This window comes from Molothrus ater, chromosome 4 (genome assembly GCF_012460135.2).
Source record: "Molothrus ater isolate BHLD 08-10-18 breed brown headed cowbird chromosome 4, BPBGC_Mater_1.1, whole genome shotgun sequence".
Classification (NCBI taxonomy): Eukaryota; Metazoa; Chordata; class Aves; order Passeriformes; family Icteridae; genus Molothrus; species Molothrus ater.
The window spans coordinates 7,347,008-7,368,598 of record NC_050481.2 but is presented as its reverse complement, the minus strand read 5'-3'; the positions used below and the strand labels follow the sequence as shown (position 1 = coordinate 7,368,598).

At 50.2% G+C, this 21,591-nt stretch overlaps 1 protein-coding gene and 2 long non-coding RNA genes across 4 annotated transcripts in view; all 3 read right to left on the bottom strand.

The window, feature by feature from the left end:
- LOC118700245 (uncharacterized) overlaps window positions 1–17,023 on the bottom strand; it is a 171,780-nt gene extending 154,757 nt beyond the window's left edge. Inside the window, exons 1-8 of the mRNA XM_054514737.1 lie at window positions 16,765–17,023; window positions 16,645–16,686; window positions 16,444–16,557; window positions 16,280–16,360; window positions 16,152–16,202; window positions 15,123–15,185; window positions 15,005–15,046; window positions 14,865–14,908 (exon numbers count right to left, since the gene is read on the bottom strand). Of these exons, the coding sequence (XP_054370712.1) occupies window positions 14,865–14,908; window positions 15,005–15,046; window positions 15,123–15,185; window positions 16,152–16,202; window positions 16,280–16,360; window positions 16,444–16,541 (379 nt within the window). The 5' untranslated portion in view covers window positions 16,542–16,557; window positions 16,645–16,686; window positions 16,765–17,023. The remainder of the gene's footprint in view (window positions 1–14,864; window positions 14,909–15,004; window positions 15,047–15,122; window positions 15,186–16,151; window positions 16,203–16,279; window positions 16,361–16,443; window positions 16,558–16,644; window positions 16,687–16,764) is intronic.
- Window positions 17,024–17,712: 689 nt separating this feature from the next.
- On the bottom strand, window positions 17,713–18,238 carry LOC129046685 (uncharacterized). Its single transcript, XR_008508368.1, has 3 exons — window positions 18,087–18,238; window positions 17,923–18,003; window positions 17,713–17,845 (listed from the first exon to the last, which is right to left on the bottom strand). It is a non-coding gene; the product is annotated as an uncharacterized LOC129046685 (long non-coding RNA).
- A 272-nt stretch (window positions 18,239–18,510) lies between these two features.
- Window positions 18,511–20,688, bottom strand: LOC129046688 (uncharacterized). Of its 2 annotated transcripts, none has more exons than XR_008508384.1 (5): window positions 20,169–20,688; window positions 20,053–20,094; window positions 19,791–19,958; window positions 19,628–19,712; window positions 18,511–19,547 (listed from the first exon to the last, which is right to left on the bottom strand). It is a non-coding gene; the product is annotated as an uncharacterized LOC129046688 (long non-coding RNA). The 2 variants fall into 2 exon arrangements; XR_008508383.1 differs by having other exon boundaries at window positions 19,791–19,831; window positions 20,067–20,094.
- Window positions 20,689–21,591: the final 903 nt, after the last annotated feature.

Here is a 21,591-nt window from a genome sequence, read left to right as displayed (position 1 = left end):
GGCCGTGACCGCGGCCTGGGCTGCGGGGACCGAGCGCTGCCCGGCTCTGCCGGGGGGCCCCGGGCGGTGCCGCCTCTCCCCCGTCGCCATCGGGACTGGCATCGCTATGGGGCGGGAGGGGCCTGGCTCTCCTGAGCCCGCAGAGCCCCGTCCCGGTGTCACCTTCCGTGTCCCGGCGCCGCGGGCGGGAGTGGCGGGCAGGGAGCGGCAACCGCCGGCCCCGCCTTCCCGTCCCGCTCCGTCGGGCCCGGGCTCGCCGAGCCCCGGCCGGGACCCGCCCAGGCCCGGGGACACCGCGGCTCCCGCCCCGCCTCCTGCCCCCGGCACCTCCCCGCCCGCCCGGCAACGGCCCCGGGGCCTCCGGCACCCGAGACCGCGGCGGGGGCTGGGCCCGAGCCCCCGAACGCCGGCCCCACGCGCCCCGCAACGCCGCGCTCCCGGCTCCTCACCCCCCGCCCATCGGCACCGGGGAGAGGCCCCACGAGTGTCCCGGCTCCGGGAAGAGCCTCGGCCGCAGCTCGGCCTCCGCTGCCGAGCGCCACGAGGGAGCGCCCGAGCGCTTCTCTCAGCCCCGAAGCCGCCCCCGTCAGGCCGGGGCCGGGCCCGGACAGCGCCGGGCCGGGGCTCCGCCTTCCGAGCACTCGCACGCAGCATTTGGCCTCTGGCCCCGGGCCCCAAAATGCAGGACTCGGCCTCTGTGCTCGAGGCCTGGGCGAGCCTCGTTCTGCACCCCCGAAACACAGGGCTCAAGTGCCGGCTTCACAGCCCTCGGCCTGGCCGGCTGGGACTGGGTCCAAGTGCCAGCAGCGGAGGACTTTGTCCCTGAGCCCTCCTCACCTTCACCACCACAAAAAAAAAAAAAAAAAACCAAACAAAGAAAAAAAAAAAACCAAAAAAACAACCAACCAAACAAAAAAACAACAACAACCCAAAACAAGCAAACAACCCACAGGACTCCCGATTCTGAGACCAGAAAAATGCCCAATTTATTAGTCTCAGTTCACAGGCTCGTGGAATTGACTGCGGACATCCCCACAGATGGTCACAGGGAATGGACCTCTCACACATTTGATTCTCCTGGGAGAACTGCCTCAGGCTGGCAAAAAACCCACCCGTGGCATTAGAAGGTAGGAAGCCTGCCCTGAAAGGATGCCATAAAACGCAGCCTGTCTGCAATACCGCGTTATCCCAGCACTGTGATATCCCATTATCCCCAGCCGGGTTTGTTGCGCCGCCTCCGGCTCACGGAGCGATGCCGCTCGTGGCTCCGGGCGCTGCCGCGGCGCGGGGAGCAGCCCCGGATCCGCTCGGCCCGGGGGAAGCGAAGGGGTGCCCGGTGCCCGGGCCGGAGCGGGCAGCAGCGGGTGACGATCCGGGCGCTCCTGCCCGGCTCCTGAGCTCAGGCTGAGGCAGCTCCCAGCTGCCGCCGCCGGGAAGGAGCAGCTCCCCAAGGATGGCCGCGCTCCCGGGCCATGGCAGCTGCCCCGCCTCTCTCAGGGACAGCGGCAGCTTTGGCAGAGGAAGCGGAGCCCCAGCGGCCGGGGCTCGGCAGCAGCCGGCACCGAGCCCCTTGCACTGAGCGGGAGCAGAGGGACGGGCCCGAGCCCGGGACTCGCATCCCGCCCGGGGACTCGGGGACGCGGGCTCTCTGCTCGGGCTCCGCCAGGAGGAGGAGGCGGATGGGAGTGCCCGGGAGGAGCCGGCACTGCCGGCCGACAGGGCTGCTCCTGAGGGGAGAACTCGCTCTGTGCTCCTTGGGCGGGATCAAGGCATGGCCAGAAGCTTTCATATTCATTTTACAGACTCTCGCACACCGACCGCTACCAACGTGCACTGTGCAAAGCAGCCACAATGGCTGCAGGCTCCAAAACAAAGATAAACAACGCTGTTCTCCTTTCCTTCTTTACGCAATCACACCTAGCTAAGATTCCTAACACCTGATGCCATTTTCTTTTGAAAACTCTGGCCAATACCATGCCACTGACTAGGTCTCAAAAGCGGAAAGATGACAGCCATCAATTAAAGCTGATGCCAGATCTTTGCCTATTTAGCTTTCCATGACAGAAATGCCTGGATGGATCCACGTGCTCCTCTGCTCCTATCAGCTGAGCTTTTGTCTCACTCTAATCTCATTAGGATGCCCTAAATCCAACCTGTTCTGCTTCTCAGAGCAAAGCCTGCTGCCATCTCTGCTCGTGACCTTTGCATGGCACACATTGTTAGCACACTGATAATGGCAAAACAAATTGCCTCTCCTTCTTTCTGCAGTGAACAGTTCAGCTTCTGGGGAGCTGCAGCTGTGACACTCATGAGCAGCTCTCAACGTGATCTCAGCGTGGAGCTGCTCTTTTCCAAGTCTGCCCCTGTAGAAAATCCACGTTGTTGGAAAATGTCACCAAAGCGGGAATTGCTGCTGAAGCTCTCTTAGCGCACAAGGGCAGAGCCATTCCTGGGGCTACAAGTGCCTCATTCCCACTTTTCACTGCTCTTGGATCAACCTATGTGTTCATTTCCATCTTCCTGAGAAGCCTTGATCTTTTGTAGTGGAATCAAAGCGAAGCAGAGCTGAGCAAAACCCCACCTGTTGCTATGATCCTTCCCACTGCTTTTATTTCTGTTGTTCCAGCTGGATTTATTTCATTATGAAAAGGCAAATTCAAGAGTCTTTTTATCTCCACGGTTTACGTTGTCTTTTGCTGGCTTGGACTTTTGCTTTCTGCCCTTTGCCGGTCTGGGCACGTTCACCTTTCAGGATTCCCATCCTCTGCCCTGCCCGGGCTGCCTCTGGCTCAGCTCCCTTGGCAGCCGCTGCTTCCACCTGAGCTCTCGGCCTTTAGCTCGCGTCCCTTTCCATGGGCCACGCCTCCCAGCTGCTCCAGCCCGGGCATTCCCGCCTGGGAACAAGCAGGGATTCCCTGCCCTGGCCCAGGGAAGCCTCCGGCCCTGCAGGCATTGCCGAGGCTCAGGGGCCGCTCCAAACCTTTGGTGTCCCAGAGCTCCCGGATCAGTGCCAGGGCAGAGCTGGGAGCCTGTCCTAAGGAGCGGGACTGACGCACGCGGTGCCTGCAAAGTCCCCCATGGATATTGGATCCAGCTGGCAGGAGCAGGTGCGGCCAAGGCAGCCCATTCCATTTCCTGCCCACCGAGAGATCTCCAGCACTTCAGCCTGCTAAGGCTGGCACACAAATCCCTGCCCTGGGGCACGGCAGCGACTGCAGCGCACCCAGGAGAAGGCAAACGCAACGACCGGGGCTCAGTTCTGAGGCTGGGATCGAGATTCATTCTCAGCCATTTCAAACAAGGATTGCACCCCACTGCTCAGTTCTTTCTGCAGCTGGGACTCCAGGAAGAGGAGAAAGGAGGCAGTTTACTGGAGCCCCTTTCCTGCCAAACACTGAGGGTCATTCAGGTGCTGAGAGAAAGCACAGCCAGGGAGAGCTGCCCCTGCTCTGCTGGGATTGCACCCTGCACTCACGAGGGACAGGTGGCTCTGTGAAATCGGTCTCAGCATTTTTGTGCCTCATAGCTCCCACTGAAATGATTTTGACCAGAACTGAGGCTGCTGAGCGTCACTGAGCAGCACAGGAGACATCCAGCAATGCCCATGAGCTGGCAGAGATGATTGCTGGCGCTGGCCTGAGCCCTGGGCTGAGAGTTCCAGTGGCAGCAGCAGTGACAGCCACCCCGGCATTGCCCAGAAACAGGAGAAACCGCCCCTGCCCTGCCTTTGGGGAGAATGTCTGCTGTGCATCTCCCAGTTACAGCCCCAGCGCTCCCTGGGCTCCTGCAGACATTAATTCCTTCTGCCTTCCTCACAAGGCATCTCCACTCGTTCCATCGTCTGCCTGCTGGGCAATGCTCCCCTCCTTATTGCACAGGGGAGAGCGAGGAACTCTGCAATTGCCTGCACTGAGCTCCTCTCCCATCATCTCCCACTCCTTTCATGGCCTCACCAGCCAGGAGAAACATTCAAGGGGGAAAAAGTGTGCTGTGCTCTAGGCAAGGCCAGAAAGGGGCCTGAAGAGACAGATTTTGGATTAACTCTGGCTGGAGAAAACCAAAGGCAATCAGGATTGCCTCAAAATGAAAACAAGAAAGGAGGGGATTGTTAAAGCCATTTATAGAGTCACATTAAGGTCTGTTCCTCAAGGTTTTGGCTTTTGGCACTTCCGTAAGCAGCACGACAGACTGTGGGCAACTGCGACAGACTGCACAGAGGAGGGGGTTTTTTATAAATAATATAAATAATAAAAAATAGAGATATTATTTTTATATTGTATATTTCTTATATTTATTTGTAATACATATTTATAGATATGGGTGTATATAATATATATTTGTATATTTCTATTTCTATTTTTATATTATTTATAAAAAAACCCAGCCTATAACCAAATAAAATCAAAAAATCCCCAGTTTATTTTAACTATATTTAAATACTTTTAGATTTACAATCTAGATTTATATGTCGTTGGATATATATATAAAATAGACTATCATTTATATATATTATGGTATGTTACAATAATATACTATATATTATAGTTTTACATATTTATCTATTTGTTTTCTATATTTATGTTTACCACTATCATTTAATATTTATTTTTATATTTATATTTATTTCTACTTTAATCTATATATTAGACCATATCAATTCATTGACCCAACGCATCAGAACCACAAAAATCCTGCGCCTTCGTCAGCACCGGTACGCAGCCCACGCTCATCCATCGCAGCATATCCAAACAAAACCTATTTCTAGGACTAACAGAACAAAGACCCCACGACATTTAACCCTAAGAAAAACTCAAATCAACCGAACTGTCAAGAAATTTGAAATCCCACTATAACTAGCCCAAAAGCTCCGCACATTCTCATCATAAACTTCCTCCTAAACCAATGGCTCAAAACCCCAAAAAACTCAGATACACATTGAAAATGACAGAACTGCTAGTAAAAACAAACACCAATTAAAAAAATCAAACCAACTCACTAAACTCAAAACCCTACAACTGACCCTAAACATTACTATAAAAAACCCCCAAAGCTCTACATTTATGCTAACCCACAAATAATAACCAATCATCTATAAAAATTATTTTAAAATATTAAAAAAAGCATGAAAATAAAAAATCTAAACTATTAAAATACTAAAAAATATCACTACCCAAATTTAAAAACATATTGCCTATAAAAACCCACCATATAAATGCCCCTGTCTCAAAAATAAAACTAAAAAAAAAAATCAAAGCAGAAAGAAATCGGAACTTAGGAACACTAAAACCAGAACGTTCAAGAAGTTCCACCATATCCCTGATCATACACCAACTACAAACAACGTGAAACAATACAAACAATTCTTAAAAACCGCCTTAAAACCACTACATTAAAAACCCTTTCAACAATTCAAAACTGCAGTGAACAAAAGCCATCTAATAAATTAACACCCAAAACTCCAGCAGCCCAGCTGGCCCTACCAAATCTCTCTGTTGATACATACAGTAAACAAAACCAAAATCCCAGGAATACCTGTCAGAAGTCTAGGAAAGAAACCTCTTGAAATTGATCCTACCTCAAATACAAACCAACCCGTCCAGAAAGTGAGCTTCACTCAAAAAACTATTTACACAGAGTTAATAAGACCAAGAAATAAAACAACACACCATATACCACCAACGAATACAACAGTGAAGGAAAAAAAATCTCCTTTTTTTTCTTTTTTATTTTTTAAACTAACTTCTTTTATTAGCCAGAACAAAAGGTTTTGCCAGGACTGTAACATCTTCTCTTCTCCTTCTGAAATGTCCCTTCTCCTTCCCAAATTCCTTACAACTTCTGAGTTTAAATCCAAGCCAAAAGCAAAATTCGTGCACTTGTGAGTCCGGGGCTCCTGTCAGATTCTCTGTCTCACTGCACATCTTCTCACACTTTCAGTCTGAGCGCTGTCCTGCCCTGATGAGTTTGACAGAAGCATTGGCACATGTTAAGAGAGCATTTCCCTCCCTGCCTCCCTCGCCAGAGCTGGTTTCCTTAGCGCATTTCAATCGATCCCAAGCCCGCAATGATGCGCGCTCACCTCAAGGCTCACAGCAAGCACGCAGCAGCTCAGGCTGACTTGGCTCCAGGGCTCCGTGCCTTGGATAGCTGAGAAAACTTCCCATGAGCCTCTGTCCCAAGACATTGGAATGCAATTTCCCTGCGCATTTGGGGGCAGCTTTGGGTCCCTCTGGGGGACGGCACCCAGCGTGACCCCCGCCCCTCGCCCGCCCCCCACCTGCTCCTGCACCGCAGTGGGGCTCCCTCTCCTGGGCACCTCGGGGTGCCCCCAACGGCATCAGAGCCCCGAGTCTTCACCGCCCCTTTTCCCGACCCCCAAAGAAGGCTCAGAACGAATCCGACTGCCCTGGACAGCAGCGCAGCGCTTCCCCCAAGCCCTTCCCACACGTGCATGGCCCCAGCAAGGGATTCTGCTGCAACAAGAAAGCGGGGGCAGCCCCCAGAAGGCTTGAGGTTCCTGCCCAGCCTCGCTGTCACGGGCCGGGGGCAGCGAGAGAGGGAGCGGCACAGACGGCGGGGACGGCCCGGCACAGGGCGGGGGCCGCTCTCAGCGCGATGCCGGCAAAGCCGCAGCTCCGGCGCTGTCGGCCGGGCTGCTTGAGCGGCACGGGGGGATCCGCCGAGAGCCTCCGGCCCCGCGCGGGGACTCCTGCAAGGGCCCAGGGCCGCCGGGCTCCGGCCCTCGGGGCTTTATTCTCCGGCAGCCCGAGCCCCGCGGCTGCGGGGCAAAGAAGGAAAGGGGGCACGGGAAGAGAGGAGCGAGAGCAGGGCATGAGAAAGGGCGGCGAGGGAGCTCGGGCTGCGCAGGAAAGCGGGACGGGAAGGGAAAGCCCGGGACGAGGGTACAGGGAGGCTGGGCAGAGGAAGGAGAGAGGGGGAACAGAAGGGAGTAGCGGGCTAGGGACAGGACAGGAAGGAGCCGGGTTTGTGGGGGGAGAGGGAATGGGGGAAAGGGAGCGAGAGAAGGCGAATACGGGGAGAAGGAAGGAGAGCTAGAGAGAGGGACAGGCGGGGAAGCCCCCCAGAGCCCCGGCTGCACCCCGAGCCCGGCCCGGCGCCTCGCCCTGCCCGGGATGCTGCGCTCGGCGGAGCTCGGCTCGCTCCGGAGACGCTCGGCTCGAGTCGGCTCGAGTCGGCTAAACTCGCCTATTGTCGCCTAAACTCGGCTACTGTCGGCTAAACTCGGCTCTTGGCGCCTGCATTCGCCTCTTCGGCCCGAGCTGAGCCCCCGGGACCGCTGAGCGAGGCCGAGGCACCGGGCGGACGCCCCTTCCGCGCCGCTCGGCTCCGTGCGGGCGGCCGGCCGGAGGCTTCGCCCCTCCAGCGTCGCTGCCGCGGCTCCGTCCCGCGCGGGAGAGGCGCCGGGAGCTCCCCGCGCCCAGCCCGCTCCCCCGGCGCGCGGCCGCCTCGGCCCGCCAGCCATTCATATGGCGCGTCGGCCGTTGCGTCAGACGCCGCGCTTTACGGCCGCAGGGCCTGCCGGGAGTTGTAGTCTCGGACTGACAGCCACCGCTCCGTTTTCCGCCACCGGGAGCTGCGGTCCCGCCAGGGGATCAAACGGCTCCTTCGCTCCTGGGCGCGGAAGCACCTTAGGCAGCACCGCCCCTCCCGAATGTCCTTTCTTTTCCACTCCAACTCTTTTTTCTTTTTTTCACTCTGTTTTTTTCACCCCTTTTTCCACTTTCGCTCTTTCTTTTTCACTCTCACCCTTTTCCTTTTTCATTTTTTTTCTTCCTTTCTCTTCCTTCCTTTTTTTTTCTTCCTTTCCTTTTTCCTTTTCTTTCTTTCTGTCTGTCTTTCTTTCTTTCTGTCTTTCTCTTTCTGTCTCCCTTTCTCTATTTCTTTCTCTCTCTCTTTCTTTCTTTCTGTCTCTCTCTCTCTTTCTCTCTCTTTCTTTCAGTCTATCTATTTCTTTCTCTCTTTCTTTCTTTCTCTCACTCTCTTTCTGTCTCCTTCTTTCTGTCTCTATTTCTTTCTCTCGTTCTTTCTCTCGCTCTCTTTCTCTTTCTTTCTGTCTCTCTCTATTTCTTTCTCTCTTTCTCTCGCTCTCTTTCTGTCTCTATTTCTTTCTCTCTCTTTCTTTCGCTCTTTTTCTGTCTCTTTTTGTCTGTCTTTCTCTATTTCTTTCTCTCTCTCTTTCTTTCTCTCGCTCTCTTCCTGTCCCTCTCTTTCTTTCTTTCTGTCTGTCTTTCTCTATTTCTTTCTCTCTCTCTTTCTTTCTTTCTCTCGCTCTCTTTCTGTCTCTTTCTTTCTGTCTCTATTTCTTTCTCTCGCTCTCTTTCTGTCTCTCTTTTTCTGTCTGTATTTCTTTCTCTCTCTCTTTCTTTCTCTCACTCTCTTTCTGTCTCTATTTCTTTCTCTCTTTCTTTCTTTCTCTCGCTCTCTTTCTGTCTCTTTCTTTCTTTCTTTCTTTCTTTCTTTCTTTCTTTCTTTCTTTCTTTCTTTCTTTCTTTCTTTCTTTCTTTCTTTCTTTCTTTCTTTCTGTCTCTCTCTCTTTCTCTCTGTCTCTCTCTCTCTTTCTTTCTTTCTCTCTTTAATTCTTTCTCTCTTTCTTTCCCTGTATTTCTAATCTTGGATTTCCATTCTAGCTTTAGAATAAAAAAGCAGCAGTAGAAACGTTCAGGCTACCGGGGAGTGCAAAAAACCCCAAAACGGTAATGATTTTAGGAAAATTATTTCCTCCATGGGAGCTGAAATTTTCTACAGCTGCAGGTGACATAGAGCTTTTATTTCTTCTTCTGTATAGTTTATACTTAATACTCTATTTATACAGCGCCCCCTGCCGTTTGCATGGGCGCACTGCAGGCACAGCGCCCCCTGCCGTCTGCTTTGGCGCACTGCAGGCACAGCGCCCCCTGCCGTCTGCATGGGCGCACTGCAGGCACAGCGCCCCCTGCCGTCTGCATGGGCGCACTGCAGGCACAGCGCCCCCTGCCGTCTGCATGGGCGCACTGCAGGCACAGCGCCCCCTGCCGCCTGCTTTGGCGCACTGCAGGCACAGCGCCCCCTGCCGTCTGGACCGGCGAACTGCAGGCACAGCGCCCCCTGCCGTCTGGACCGGCGCACTGCAGGCAGAGTGCCGCCTAATGACGTCAGCCCGTCGACACGGCTCTCCGTCCCGGACACGCCCACTCGGGAGGCCGTCGCGATCTTGTGCGGCATTCCGTGACGGCCACGGCGCTGCCAGCCTATATGGCACAATTTTACGGCAGTCGCGCTTTACGGCAGTTTTGCGACAGTCGCGCTTTACGGACCCTTTTACGACAGTCGCGCTCTACGGCCCCTTTTGCGACAGTCGCGCTTTACGGCCCCTTTTACGACAGTCGCGATCTACGGCCCCTTTTGCGACAGTCGCGCTTTACGACACCTTTTACGACAGTCGCGCTTTACGGCACCTTTTACGACAGTCGCGCTTTGCGGCCCCTTTTACGACAGTCGCGCTTTACGACCCCTTTTGCGACAGTCGCGCTTTACGACCCCTTTTACGACAGTCGCGCTTTACGGCACCTTTTGCGACAGTCGCGCTTTACGGCAGTTTTGCGACAGTCGCGCTTTACGACCCCTTTCACGACAGTTCTGCTTTACGACCCCTTTCACGACAGTCGCGCTTTACGGCAGTTTTACGACAGTCGCCCTTTACGGTAGTTTTACGACAGTCGCGCTTTACGGCACCTTTTGCGACAGTCGCGCTTTAGGGCACTACCCTTTACGGAACTTTTATGGTACTTTACAGCACTTTACGGTTTTTATTTTGTTTTTAATTTATTTTAAATTTATTTTAATTTTTTAATTTTATTTTTTACTTAATGTTTATTTTAAATTTTTCTATTTTTAAAGCTTTTTATTTTATTTTCAAAATTTTATTTACTTATTATTTTTAATTTTTCTATTTTTAAAGCATCTATTTTTTATTTTTATTTTTTATTTAAATTTTATTTTTATTTTTTCTATTTTAAAAGCTTTAATTTTATTTTTTAATTTTATTTTTTATTTTTCTATTTTTAAAGCTTTCTGTATTTTTCTAATTTTATTTTTTATTTTTAATTTTTCTATTTTTAAAGGTTTTTAGTTTTTTTTATTTAGTGCTGCCCAGACCAACTCAAGCGGGTGATTGTGGTGGTGTTTGAGGGTCTTGCATTACGGCACTACCTTTTATGGAACGATTACAGCACTTTACAGCACGTTACAGTTTTTATTATGTTTTTCATTTATTTTAAATTAATTTTGTTTTTTTTAATTTTACTTAATTTTTATTTTTAATTTATATATTTTTAAAGCATTTTTATTTTTTTAATTTTATTTCTTATTTACTTATTATTTTTAATTTTTCTATTTTTAAAGCTTTTTTAAAATTTTTTTTTATTTAATTTCTATTTTTACTTTTTCTATTTGTAAAGCTTTTATTTTAATTTTTTATTTTTTATTTTTTATTTTTCTATTTTTAAAGCTTTTATTTTATTTTTCTATTTTTTATTTTTTATTTTTCTATTTTTAAAGCTTTTATTTTATTTTTCTATTTTTTATTTACTTAGTTTTAATTTTTCTATATTTAAAGGTTTTTATATTAATTTTTTTTATTTTATTTTTTATTTACTTACTATTTTTAATTTTTCTATTTCTAAAGCTTTTTATTTTAATTTTTTAATCTTATTTTTTATTTTAGTTTTAATTTTTCTACTTTTAAAGCATTTATTTTCTATTTTTATTTTTTATTTAATTTTTATTTTTATTTTTTTTATTTTTAGAGCTTTAATTTTATTTTTTAATTTTATTTCTTACTTTCCTATTTTTATAGCTTTTATTTTATTATGCTAATTTTATTTTTTATTTATTTTTTACTTTTAATTTTTCTATTTTTAAAGCATTTATTTTATTTTTTAATTTTATTTTTTATTAAATTTTTATTTTTAATTTTTCTATTTTAAAAGATTTTATTTAATTTTTTAAATTTAATTTTTTATTTTTTATTTTTCTATTTTTAAAGGTTTTTAGTTTTTTTTATTTAGTGCTGCCCAGACCAACTCAAGCTGGTGATTGTGGTGGTGTTTGAGGGTCTTGCATTACAGCACTACCTTTTCGGGAACTCTTACAGCACTTTACAGCACTTTACAGTTTTTGTTTTTCATTTATTTTAAATTAATTTTGTTTTTTTAAATTTTATTTAATTTTTATTTTTAATTTTTTTATTTTTAAAGCATTTTATTACATTTTATTTGGTGCTGCCCAAACCTGCTGTAGTGCATTTTTATACTTTGTAATACGTTGAAGTAATTTTGTTTTGTATCCCCATATTTTTCCCAAATGGTTTATCCCAAACTGTACCCCCCTCCTTCTACCTGTGTTATCCCTCTCCCGGGATGAGATCATCCCCAAACCCCCACCCTGGCTCTCTGTCAATCACTCAGCCTCCCATCCCCTCCATGCAGAAGTTTCGGTCCAAGTCGTCGAGTGATGAGCCAGAGGCCAGGGGTCAGCCCCCCAAGCCTTGCCCCAAACGCTGTCCTGTATGTCTGGATCCCCCAGCATCCATCCCTTAGGGTCACTTAATGGTTGGTAAGATGTTATCTACTTTTGGTTTCCACCTCCCTTTAAATGTGACCTTGACACATCTCCCGGGGCTCTCGGCAGGAGGCCCCTGAGGTGCAGGAGCTCCTTTGGGACTCCTAATAAAACCTTGGATTAACCCCTGCTAAGAGTCAGCCCTTTATCATCTACCGCTGTCTCTGGTGTCTCTTGTGCTGCACAGGGGCCCAGCCCAGGTGCCCTCAGCACCCTTGGGGGACAGAGAGTGTCTCCCCCCAGCCCAGGTGCCCTCAGTACCCTCGGGGCACACACAGAGAGTGTCTCCCCCCAGCCCAGGTGCCCTCAGCACCCTCGGGGCACACACAGAGGGTGTCTCCCCGCTCTCGGCCGTGTCGGGGCTGCCCCCCCGGTGTCTGCCGACTCGGGACCGGCCGAGGGTTACTGAGAGGCTCGCACAAACCCGCTCGGCTGCTGATTGTGGTGATGAGGGTCCCCAGGATGAGGGAAGAGACGAGAATCTTGACTCCACCTTTCAGAAGGCTGAAATATTATTTTATCATCTCTATTATATTAAAAGAAAATGAGATAGTAGAACTATACTAAAAGAGCAAGGAGACATCAGAAAGCTGGAAAGGAATGAATAATAAAAACCTGGGACTGCTCACAGCCCTGACGCAGCTGGACCATGATTGGTCATCAAGTAGAAACAATGCACAGGAGACCAATCCAAGATGCCCCTGTTGCTAAACTATCTTCAGCCCACACTCCACAGCCAGCAGATTGTTACTGGTTCCATTTCTGTTCTGAGGCTTCTCAGGAGAAAAATCCCAGCAAAAGGATTTTCATCAAACACGTCAGTGCCAGGTGATGGCACAGGCAGCATCGGCCGGCCGAGGTCACTGTGTCATCCCTGCCAGCCCAGGTGTCACAGCAAGGAGGAGAGGGTTCACGCTGTGCTCACCCTGCAATACAGAGCAATACAACACAACACACATATTAACACAAGATGATAACCTTTTTCTATTTTCATTACATGTGGATTTATTGTTATAGGAAACCCAAACCAACAAAAGCACACAAAAAACAACACTCATCTACCATTAACACCCCCTTCAGATGACACACGAAGTCACCATCCCTCTCATCACAACTGCTAAATTACACCCCAGCAATCATTGGTCCTCGGGAACGTGGTTTCCGGGAGCCTCAAAAAAATCCTCCTGCTTGACAAAAAAACCCCGGTCCCTGGATGGTCCGCACCCAAACTTTGGTGATGAACGTCGCCTCACAGACTGACCGGGACCGAGGAAAAAAAAAAAAAAACAGCCGGGGGGGGGGGGGGAACCCAGCTGGGGATTTTTTATTCTAAATTTAAAAATGAGTTAAAAAACTTGAAAAGCAAAAGTCACACACACAAGGTTAAATCCAGTAATCCAGTCAGCATGCGCTGACACATGCGGAGACGAGCAGACGCAGACAGACACGTGCTCTCACACACACTCACACGCTCTTCCCACTTACACGCTCGCTGTGGCCCTTACTCGAGACGCTGAAGAACGTGCTGCAACACATCTTCTGGCTGCGCTCCTTGACGTCAAATGGTAGATTCTGGGGAAATCGGCAGCCTCAGGGACCTGTGAGACGACAGGAAGCGGTCAACGAGTGGCTATCTGACAGCTAGGAACTTGTCTGCACTCTGGACCAGTAAGTTTTCTACCCAAAATCCCATAAAAGACAGATGAACAGTAAAGTTTTTATAACTCTTCTACCTAACTGTGACTAGGTGCCCAGGCAGGGCAGCTTCAACCATAAGTGGTACAATATAAATACACACAACAACGTAAGTCGATGCATACGGTGCAAGTGTACATAGAGTGTAGGTACATACAGTATAAGCCAGCACAGGTACACAAAATATAAAAGCCAGGACTTGAGATAACTCGCTGGAAGATGAATTCTTGAGTCCTATACCCTTGAGAAGATGGAACCTATAGAAGTACTGCAGTCACATGAGGAGGGTGCAAGACACTCCCTCTAGCAGTCCAAGAGAATGGCATGGAAAAAAAGGCACTACCAAAGCTGGTAGTGAGAAGGAAGATGGATGTGAACATCTTGTCCGTTTGAGACATTCCTGTCTCAAAGAGTAAAAATGTAAAGATGCCAGAATAAGGGATATCCAGAAAGGAACGTGAGTAGAACACGGCCTATATGGCACAGAATAGTGCCAATAAAGCATCGAGACGTAACAAAGGCCTATGACATGGAAGACAACGGACACAGACACGGACAACATAACATAGACATGGGTGACATAACACAGAGACAAGTGGCAACTGCCTGGCACTGTCCCCTTAGGGACCCGAGATGCCTAGCGCAAGATGAGCCAGAGGCTGATGATGCCAAAGGAAAGGAAGCCCTATGACGATAGCACGTGATGATGAAATGTAACTCGTTAAAAGAAGTTAGTGCCACAGCAGTTAAGAGGATGCTCGAGAGGCTCAGCGAGCCTAGAGAAGGAAGCCGACTGCCGGGTGACCGTGGCGATAGCTCCGGACCTGAAGGCGAGCTACTCAGGGCAAACATCCGTGACCATGTTGAGTCGAGGAAGGCGGATGATGCAAAGTACACAAAAATGTGGAGATGGGTCGGAACTGCCCTGCCCAGCAAAGGCCCTGGCGAGGCTGAAGGGAAACCCTCTCCCTTTACTTCCAGAGAGCCCACCCCACTACAGACCTCTCCGCTAAGCTGACAACTGATTGCCCTCTGTGATAGTAAAGGTTTGTCCCCTTCTCCCAACCACTGGCCCCGACACTTCGCTTTTGGAAGATGAGAGGACAAAATCCATCCTCGGTCGGACGTGGATGTTGAAACGTGCTCCGTGTGTGCCTCGGTGCTGTCCTTTCCAACCTTTGGCTACGAGGCTCCTCAGGGTACCTAAGACAAAACAGAAAAGGTGACTATTGCCATCAAAAACAGTAACCCCCAGGGCTCCTCCGCACCCCTGCCCCAGCTCACCTCAAATCTTGATTTGACTCCAGAGGGTGCCCAGAAGATACCTGCAAAGAGAAAAGGTACACGCTTAGCGTGCTGCTGTGTAACGCTCACCTATGAGTCAGCCTGCCTAAACCCCGACTCACCTGCCCTCCTCCGTTCCTTGACATGCCTAGGGCAGTGACAGCACCTGCAAAGAAACAAAGCAGAAAAGCATGCTGAGACACTGTAAAAACACAACCTCCCAAATCTGACAAGGATGCCACACTGATACCTTAAGCTGCACACACCTGGAATGGGCATGCTCGGCCAGGATAGATGGCAAGCGGACCACCTAAAATAATAAAAAAAAAGTGGAGATGCTTAGAGCTGCACCAGAAACTGAGACATCAGCAAAAACAACTGCTTCTGTACACTACTCAATGCTCACCTCGCCCACTCGGCCTTGACTGCTGCTCTCAGCCTTGACTTCCTAAAAAGAGAGACAAAGAAGACTGCTGTAACAGCCATCATTTATGCTCCCTCTGCAGAGACAAACAGTGACTGACCTGCTCGGGGGAATCCCCTCACCCAAGATGGGGGGCTCTGCCCTGGATTTTATCCTTCTGCACCTGAAAGAAAGGACAAAAGTCAAAGAGCTGCAGGATAACTTAAGAGCACCAGACATCTTGTGCCCATCTACAAATCCCACCTAGAGTCCCACTACACCCCACATTACAAACATCAAGTCCCCGGGACTTCGCCTATTGCACCAGACTATGCGGCAGGGCAGAGCAGCTCCAGCACAAATGTGTGCGCAGACACCCGTGACACAGGACAGGACAAACAACGGGGACACAACAGGAACAGAAATCTCTGGGTAAGGAAAATGACAGCGAGCACCGAGAGGACGCAAAATTAGAAGACCGAGGTGAAACTGATGGCGGGCTGATGAAGTTCAGAGAACCCTGGAGGAAGAAGATGCTAACTGAATGATTTATTCCAAGAACTGCAAAGATGGATGCCCGAGAATCCTACGGTCAGAAGCCTCTACCTGTCCCCACATTCTTACAAGTCCTAATCCATCATAACAGAACCTTGCAGGGTGCAGCTGTCTGTACAGCTCAGAACAAGACCTGACAAGACATCTGACTGGATGCTTCGAAGAAGAGTTGCCATTCTGATACCTGTCTGAGCTACCGAGTTAAAAGTTCCATGGCATCGGTGCCAGGGCAAGGAACGCTGAGAGTACAGATGCTAACACTGGTGCCAAGGTTTCTGACAGGCCCCTCAAAGGGCTATGATAAAAGACATGAGATATCCAACAACACATAATACACAAAAGACAAGGGACACAATACACACCGGGACTGCTCTGCCCCGCTCACCTCAGCACTGGGATCAAAAGTGAGATTTTGCTTTTATGGGGCCTAAGGGGCCACTTCATGGACACTCCTCACCTCCAAAGCGGACTCAAAACCCCCCCTCCCAGTAATTCCCAAACCAGCACCCTGCTTTCTTCCCCCCTGGGGGTCGTGGCCCTCTACTTCTCTCTCAGACATCCGGGGATGCCGGTCTCAGGTGCGAAGAAAGGAAACCTCGTCAGCTGGGAAGGTCCTGCTGGCACCGGGCTGGTGTCTCTTAGACAGCTATATCAAAGGAAACCAAACATCAATGCCAGATCGTGGCACCACATTGGCCAAAACCCCACAAGCCTGCTACTCACCCTTCTCCTAAGAAGGCCCGGCTCCTCGGGCCGCACGCTCCGGCCGCGCTCGGAGGCCGACGCCGTCGTCGTGGGGTACGCCTGGGTTAAGAGGACAGGAGGGGACGTGGCATTGCTGAAAACTGAGCGGACCCTCGCTCCTCCTCCCTACTTCCCTGACTCACCGCAACTCCACGGCAGTTCCTGATGGCTGCCTGGAACGCAGGGCTCGTGAGAGCGGCAAACCCGGTCCGTCGGCCCGTTGGGGATGGGAGCTTGGCATGCTCCGAGCAGATGGCCTAAGGAACAAACACGAGAATGGAGACTTAGACTTGCCCCAGGAATTGAGACCTCAGCAACAAGCAAGGCTACTGCTCACTGCTCACCTTACCCTCTTGAACTTGACTGCTGAGATCCAGCTATACTTCCTAAAAATAAAGACAAAGAACAGCACTGTAACAGGGCCACACTTGACACTCCCCCTGCACAGACAAATGGTGACGGACCTGCTCAGGGGAACCCCCTCACCCAGGATGGGGTGCTCTGCCGTGGATGCAATGCATCTGCACCTGCAAGAGAGTTAGAACATATGTCAAACACCTGCAGGATGACTCAAAAGCTGCAAACACCTTATATCAATCTAGGAACAGCATCTAGAGTCCAAGTACACCCCACATGAAAAATTTCAACCCCCCAGGGCTTGTCCTATTACACCAGGCTATGCGGCAGGGCAGAGCAGCTCCGGCACAAATACGTGCGGACACCCGTGACACAGGACACACAGGACACGACAAACAATGGGCACACAACACGGACAGAAATCTCTTGGCAAAAAGGATTACTGCGAGCACCGAGAGCATGCCAAATGAGATGACCGAGGTGAGACTGATGGCAAGCTGACGTGGCTCAGAAAACCCTGGAGGAACAAGATGCTAACTGAATGATTTATTCCAAGAACTGCAAATATGGATGCCCGAGAATCCTACGGTCAGAAGCCTCTACCTGTCCTCACGTTCTTTCAAGCCCTAATCTGCCATAATGGATCCTGGCAGGGCATAGCTGTCTGTACAGCTCAGAACAAGACATCTGACCGGATACTTCCAAAGAGAGATGCAATTCTGATACATGTCTGATCTCCCCAGGCAAAGGTTGTATGGCATGGGTGGCGGACCAAGAAATGCAGACATCACAGAGGATAAAAACAATGCCAAGGTTTCTGACAGGCCCCTCAAAGGGCTAAGGTAAGAGACATGAGATACCCAAACAACACACAAGGCACGATAGACAAGGGACATAATACACACCGGGACCGCTCTGCCCTGCGCACCGCAGCACTGGGATCAAAAGTGAGACTTGGCTTTTATGTGGCCTAAGGGGCTGCTTCATGGACACCCCCCCACCTCCAAAGTGGACTCAAAAACCCATCCCAGTATTTCCCAAACCAGCACCCTGCTTTCATCCCCCCTGAGGGTCCTAGCCCTCTACTTCTCTCTCAGACATCCGGGGATGCCGGTCTCAGGTGCGAAGAAAGGAAACCTCGTCAGCTGGGAAGGTCCTGCTGGCACCGGGCTGGTGTCTCTTAGACAGCTATATTAAAGAAAACCAAACATCAATGCCGGATCGTGGCACCACATCGGCCAAAACCCCACAAGCCTGCTACTCACCGTGCTCCTAAGAACGCTCAGCTGCTCGGGCCGCACGCTTAGGGCACGCTCGGAGACCGAGGCCGTCGCCACAGGGGATGCCTGGGTTAAGAGGAGATGAGGTGATTTGGCACGGCTGAAACCTGAGTGGACCCTCGCTCCTCCCCCCTACTTCCCTGACTCACCACAACTCCTCAGCACTTGCCGGAGGCCACCTGGATGGCACCTTTAAATAGAAAAGTTCAGGGCTTCATCACCAAGTCCTGTAATGCATCCACAGGGCTCACATTTGCAGGAAACCCGGTGCATCGGCCGGCTGGTGACGGGGGCTTGGCATACTCCGAGTGGATTGCCTAAAGCGCACAAACGAGAATGGAAGCTTAGAGCTGCACCAGAAATTGAGACCTGAGCAATAACAACTGCTTCTCTCCACTGCTCACCTTGACTGCTGATATCCACATTTGCCTCCTAAAAAGAAAGACAAAGAACAGTGCTGTAACAGATGCATCATTTACACTTCTGCTGCAGAGACAAACGGGGCCTCACCTGCGCGGGGGAAACCCCTCACCCGGGATGGGGCCCTCTGGCACACATTTAACCCATCTGAATCTGAAAAAAAAGTTAGGACAAGACTCAAACTGTTGCAGGATAACTTAGGAGCTCCAGACATCTTGTGTCCATCTACAAATCCCATCTAGAGTCCAACTACACCTCACATTACAAACTCCCAGGGACTTCCCCTATTGCACCGGGCTATGCGGCAGGGCAGAGCAGCTCCGGCACAAATGTGTGTGCTGACACCCGTGACACGGGACAGGACGTGACAGACAGGGGGGACACAACAGGGACAGAAAGCTCCTGGCAAGCAAAGTGGCTGCAGGGACTGAGAGAATGCAAAAGGAGATGACCGAGGTGAGACTGATGGCAACCTGATGAGGCTCAGAGAACCCTGGAGGAAGATGCTGGCTGAAGGATTTATTCCAAGAACTGCAAAGATGGATACCCAGGAATCCTACGGTCAGAATCCTCTCCCTAACCTCGCATTCTTACAAAGCCTAATCCGTTGAAATGGAGCATTGAGGAGCACGGCTGTCCGTGCAGCTCAGAACAAGACCTGAAAAGCCACCTGACTGGATGCTTCCAAAGAGAGATGCAATTCTGATGCCTGTCGGAGCTCCCAAGTCAAAAGGTCAATGGTCTGGGTACCAGGCCGAGGAACGCAGAGATTACAGATGCTAACAGTGATGCCAGGGTTTCTGCTAGGCTCCTCAAAGGCCTAAGGTAAAGGACATGACACATCCAACCACACAGAACACACAATAGACAAATGACACAATACACACCGGCACTGCTCTACCCTGCGCACCTCAGCACTGAGATCAAAAGTGAGACTTTGCTTTTATTTCCCCCCCAAGCCTAAGGGGCCGCTTCGTGGACACCCCCGTCTCCAAAGCGGACTCAGAAACCCCTCCCGGTGGGTCCCTGCACTGCGCCCTGGTTTCATCCCCTCTGTGGGTCGTAGCCCTCTACTTATCTCTCAGACATCTGGGGATGCCTGTCTGTGTCAGGTGCAAGGGAAGGCTGCCTCGACAGCTGGGAAGGTCCTGCTGGCACTGTTGTTAAACAGCTTCCTGCTGTTTCTTCGTCTGCTCCAATAAAGAAAACGAAATATCAATGCATAACCTCAGCAGCACATTGGCCAAAACCCAACAATTCTGCCACTCACTGTTTTCCCAAGAATGTCCGGCTCCTGGGGCCGCACGCTTCAGCCACACTCGGAGGCTGACGCCATCGTCGTGGGTACGCCTGGGCTAAGAGGAGACGAGGTGATGTGGCGCTGCTGAAACCTGAGCGGAGCCTCGCTCCTCCTCCCTACTTCCCTGACTCACCGCAACTCCTCGGCCATTGCTGAAGGCTGCCCTGGTGACACCTTTAAACAGAAAAGGCAGAGGCTTCATTGCCAAGTTCTGTGATACTTCCCCAGGGCTCGGGAGAGCGGCAAACCCGGCGCGTCGGCCGGTTGGTGACTGGGGCTCGGCGTACTCCGAGTGGATTGCCTAAAGCGCAGAAACAGGAACAGATGCTTAGAGCTGCACCGGAAAGTGAGACTGGAGCAATAACAACTGCTTCTGTACGCTACTCAATGCTCACCTTGCCCACCTCACCTTGACTGCTGATGTCCAGCTTTACTTCCTAAAAAGAAAAAGAACAGAGCTGTAACAGAGTCACACTTTACACTCCCCCTGCAGAGACAAACGGTGACTGACCTGCTCGGGGGAACCTCCTCACCTGGGAGGGGTGGATGGATTTTGCCCTGGATTTTATCCTTCTGCGTCTGAAAGAAAGCGAGGACAAACGCCAAAGGGCTGCAGGATATCTTCACAGCTCCAAACATCTTGTGTCTATCTAGGAATATCATCTAGAGTCCGGCGACACCCCACAAACTGCCTGTCCCTGAGCCTTGTCCTATTGCAGCAGCCTCTGCGGCAGGGCAGAGCAGCTCCGGCACAAACATGTGCAGACACCCGTGACACAGAATGTGACAAATGGGGGGACGTTAAACACGACACATGATGCTTGTGGTGAGGGCCTCGAGGGGAAAAGGCAAAAGGGACCCCAAAGACACAGTAGGTAACACGGTACACCGGACAACATGACGTGGACCGGAACTGCTCTGCCCTGCCCGCCTGCACGCTGCCATCAAATGTGGACTCTCTCCCTTTAGCTGTCCTAAGAGGCCCCTTGGAGAAGATTGCTTTTCCCTCTGTTAATTTTTCAATCTGTCCCAAGAACTCCCAACCCGCTGCTCTCCCATTGTCCCATCTCCAGGCCGTGACCCAGACTTATCTTTTGGATGGTCGGTGATGAGGATCCACGTTGCACCTGAAATGAGTCTGCCTCGGAGGGCCCCGTGATCACCTGTTAGCCTCTCGGTCAGCTACAATAAAGAAAACCAAAACCAACGTATGAGTTCAGAGTTATGTGGGCCAAATCCCAGCAAGTCAGCTACTTGCCCTCTCCTGAGTGTGCCTGAGTCCTTCAGGCTCCACCTTCATCCTGATTCCAAAGGTGTGGCCCTTATTATGAGTGGCACCTGGGTTAGAGAAAAGCAAAGTTAAATGGCTTTCCTGTGAGTGCACTGGATGACCTTGTGTGAGGAAGACATGGGAATGCCTCTGCTATGCTTCTGAAAAGCCTTGTGTGGGGGGGCCCTCAAATAAACACCCTTTCTCACCCTGCTGCCTGCAAACCCCCCTGCCCCCCAATAACTCCTAACTGGATACCTGCTCACCCTCCCTCTCCCAGTCACAACCCTCAACTCACCTGAAGCCTCAGTCTCAAACATCATTTTTGACACTGGGCAGATGCCTCCTGTGACATGATGAATCTGCTGAAAGAAGTGCTGTGCTTGACACAACCGGGCATCTCTGGAAGCTGTGCACCTCCTAAAAACAATAAAAACACAAAACAAGAACAAAACCAGAAATTGCAAATGCACTTTACCACCCCTAAACACAAAATCGTGAACTTAAATACTCCCTGTATTCCATGCCATTTTCTTCACAGGATCTTCCAAGCCTCTGTTGCTTTAGATGCCCAGAAACACCTGCTGAAAGCAAGCTGAGATAAGCTGAAAGAGCCTCTTCACTGAAATGACAGGAGAGCCCTTTCCCCAGCACATCCCAGAGA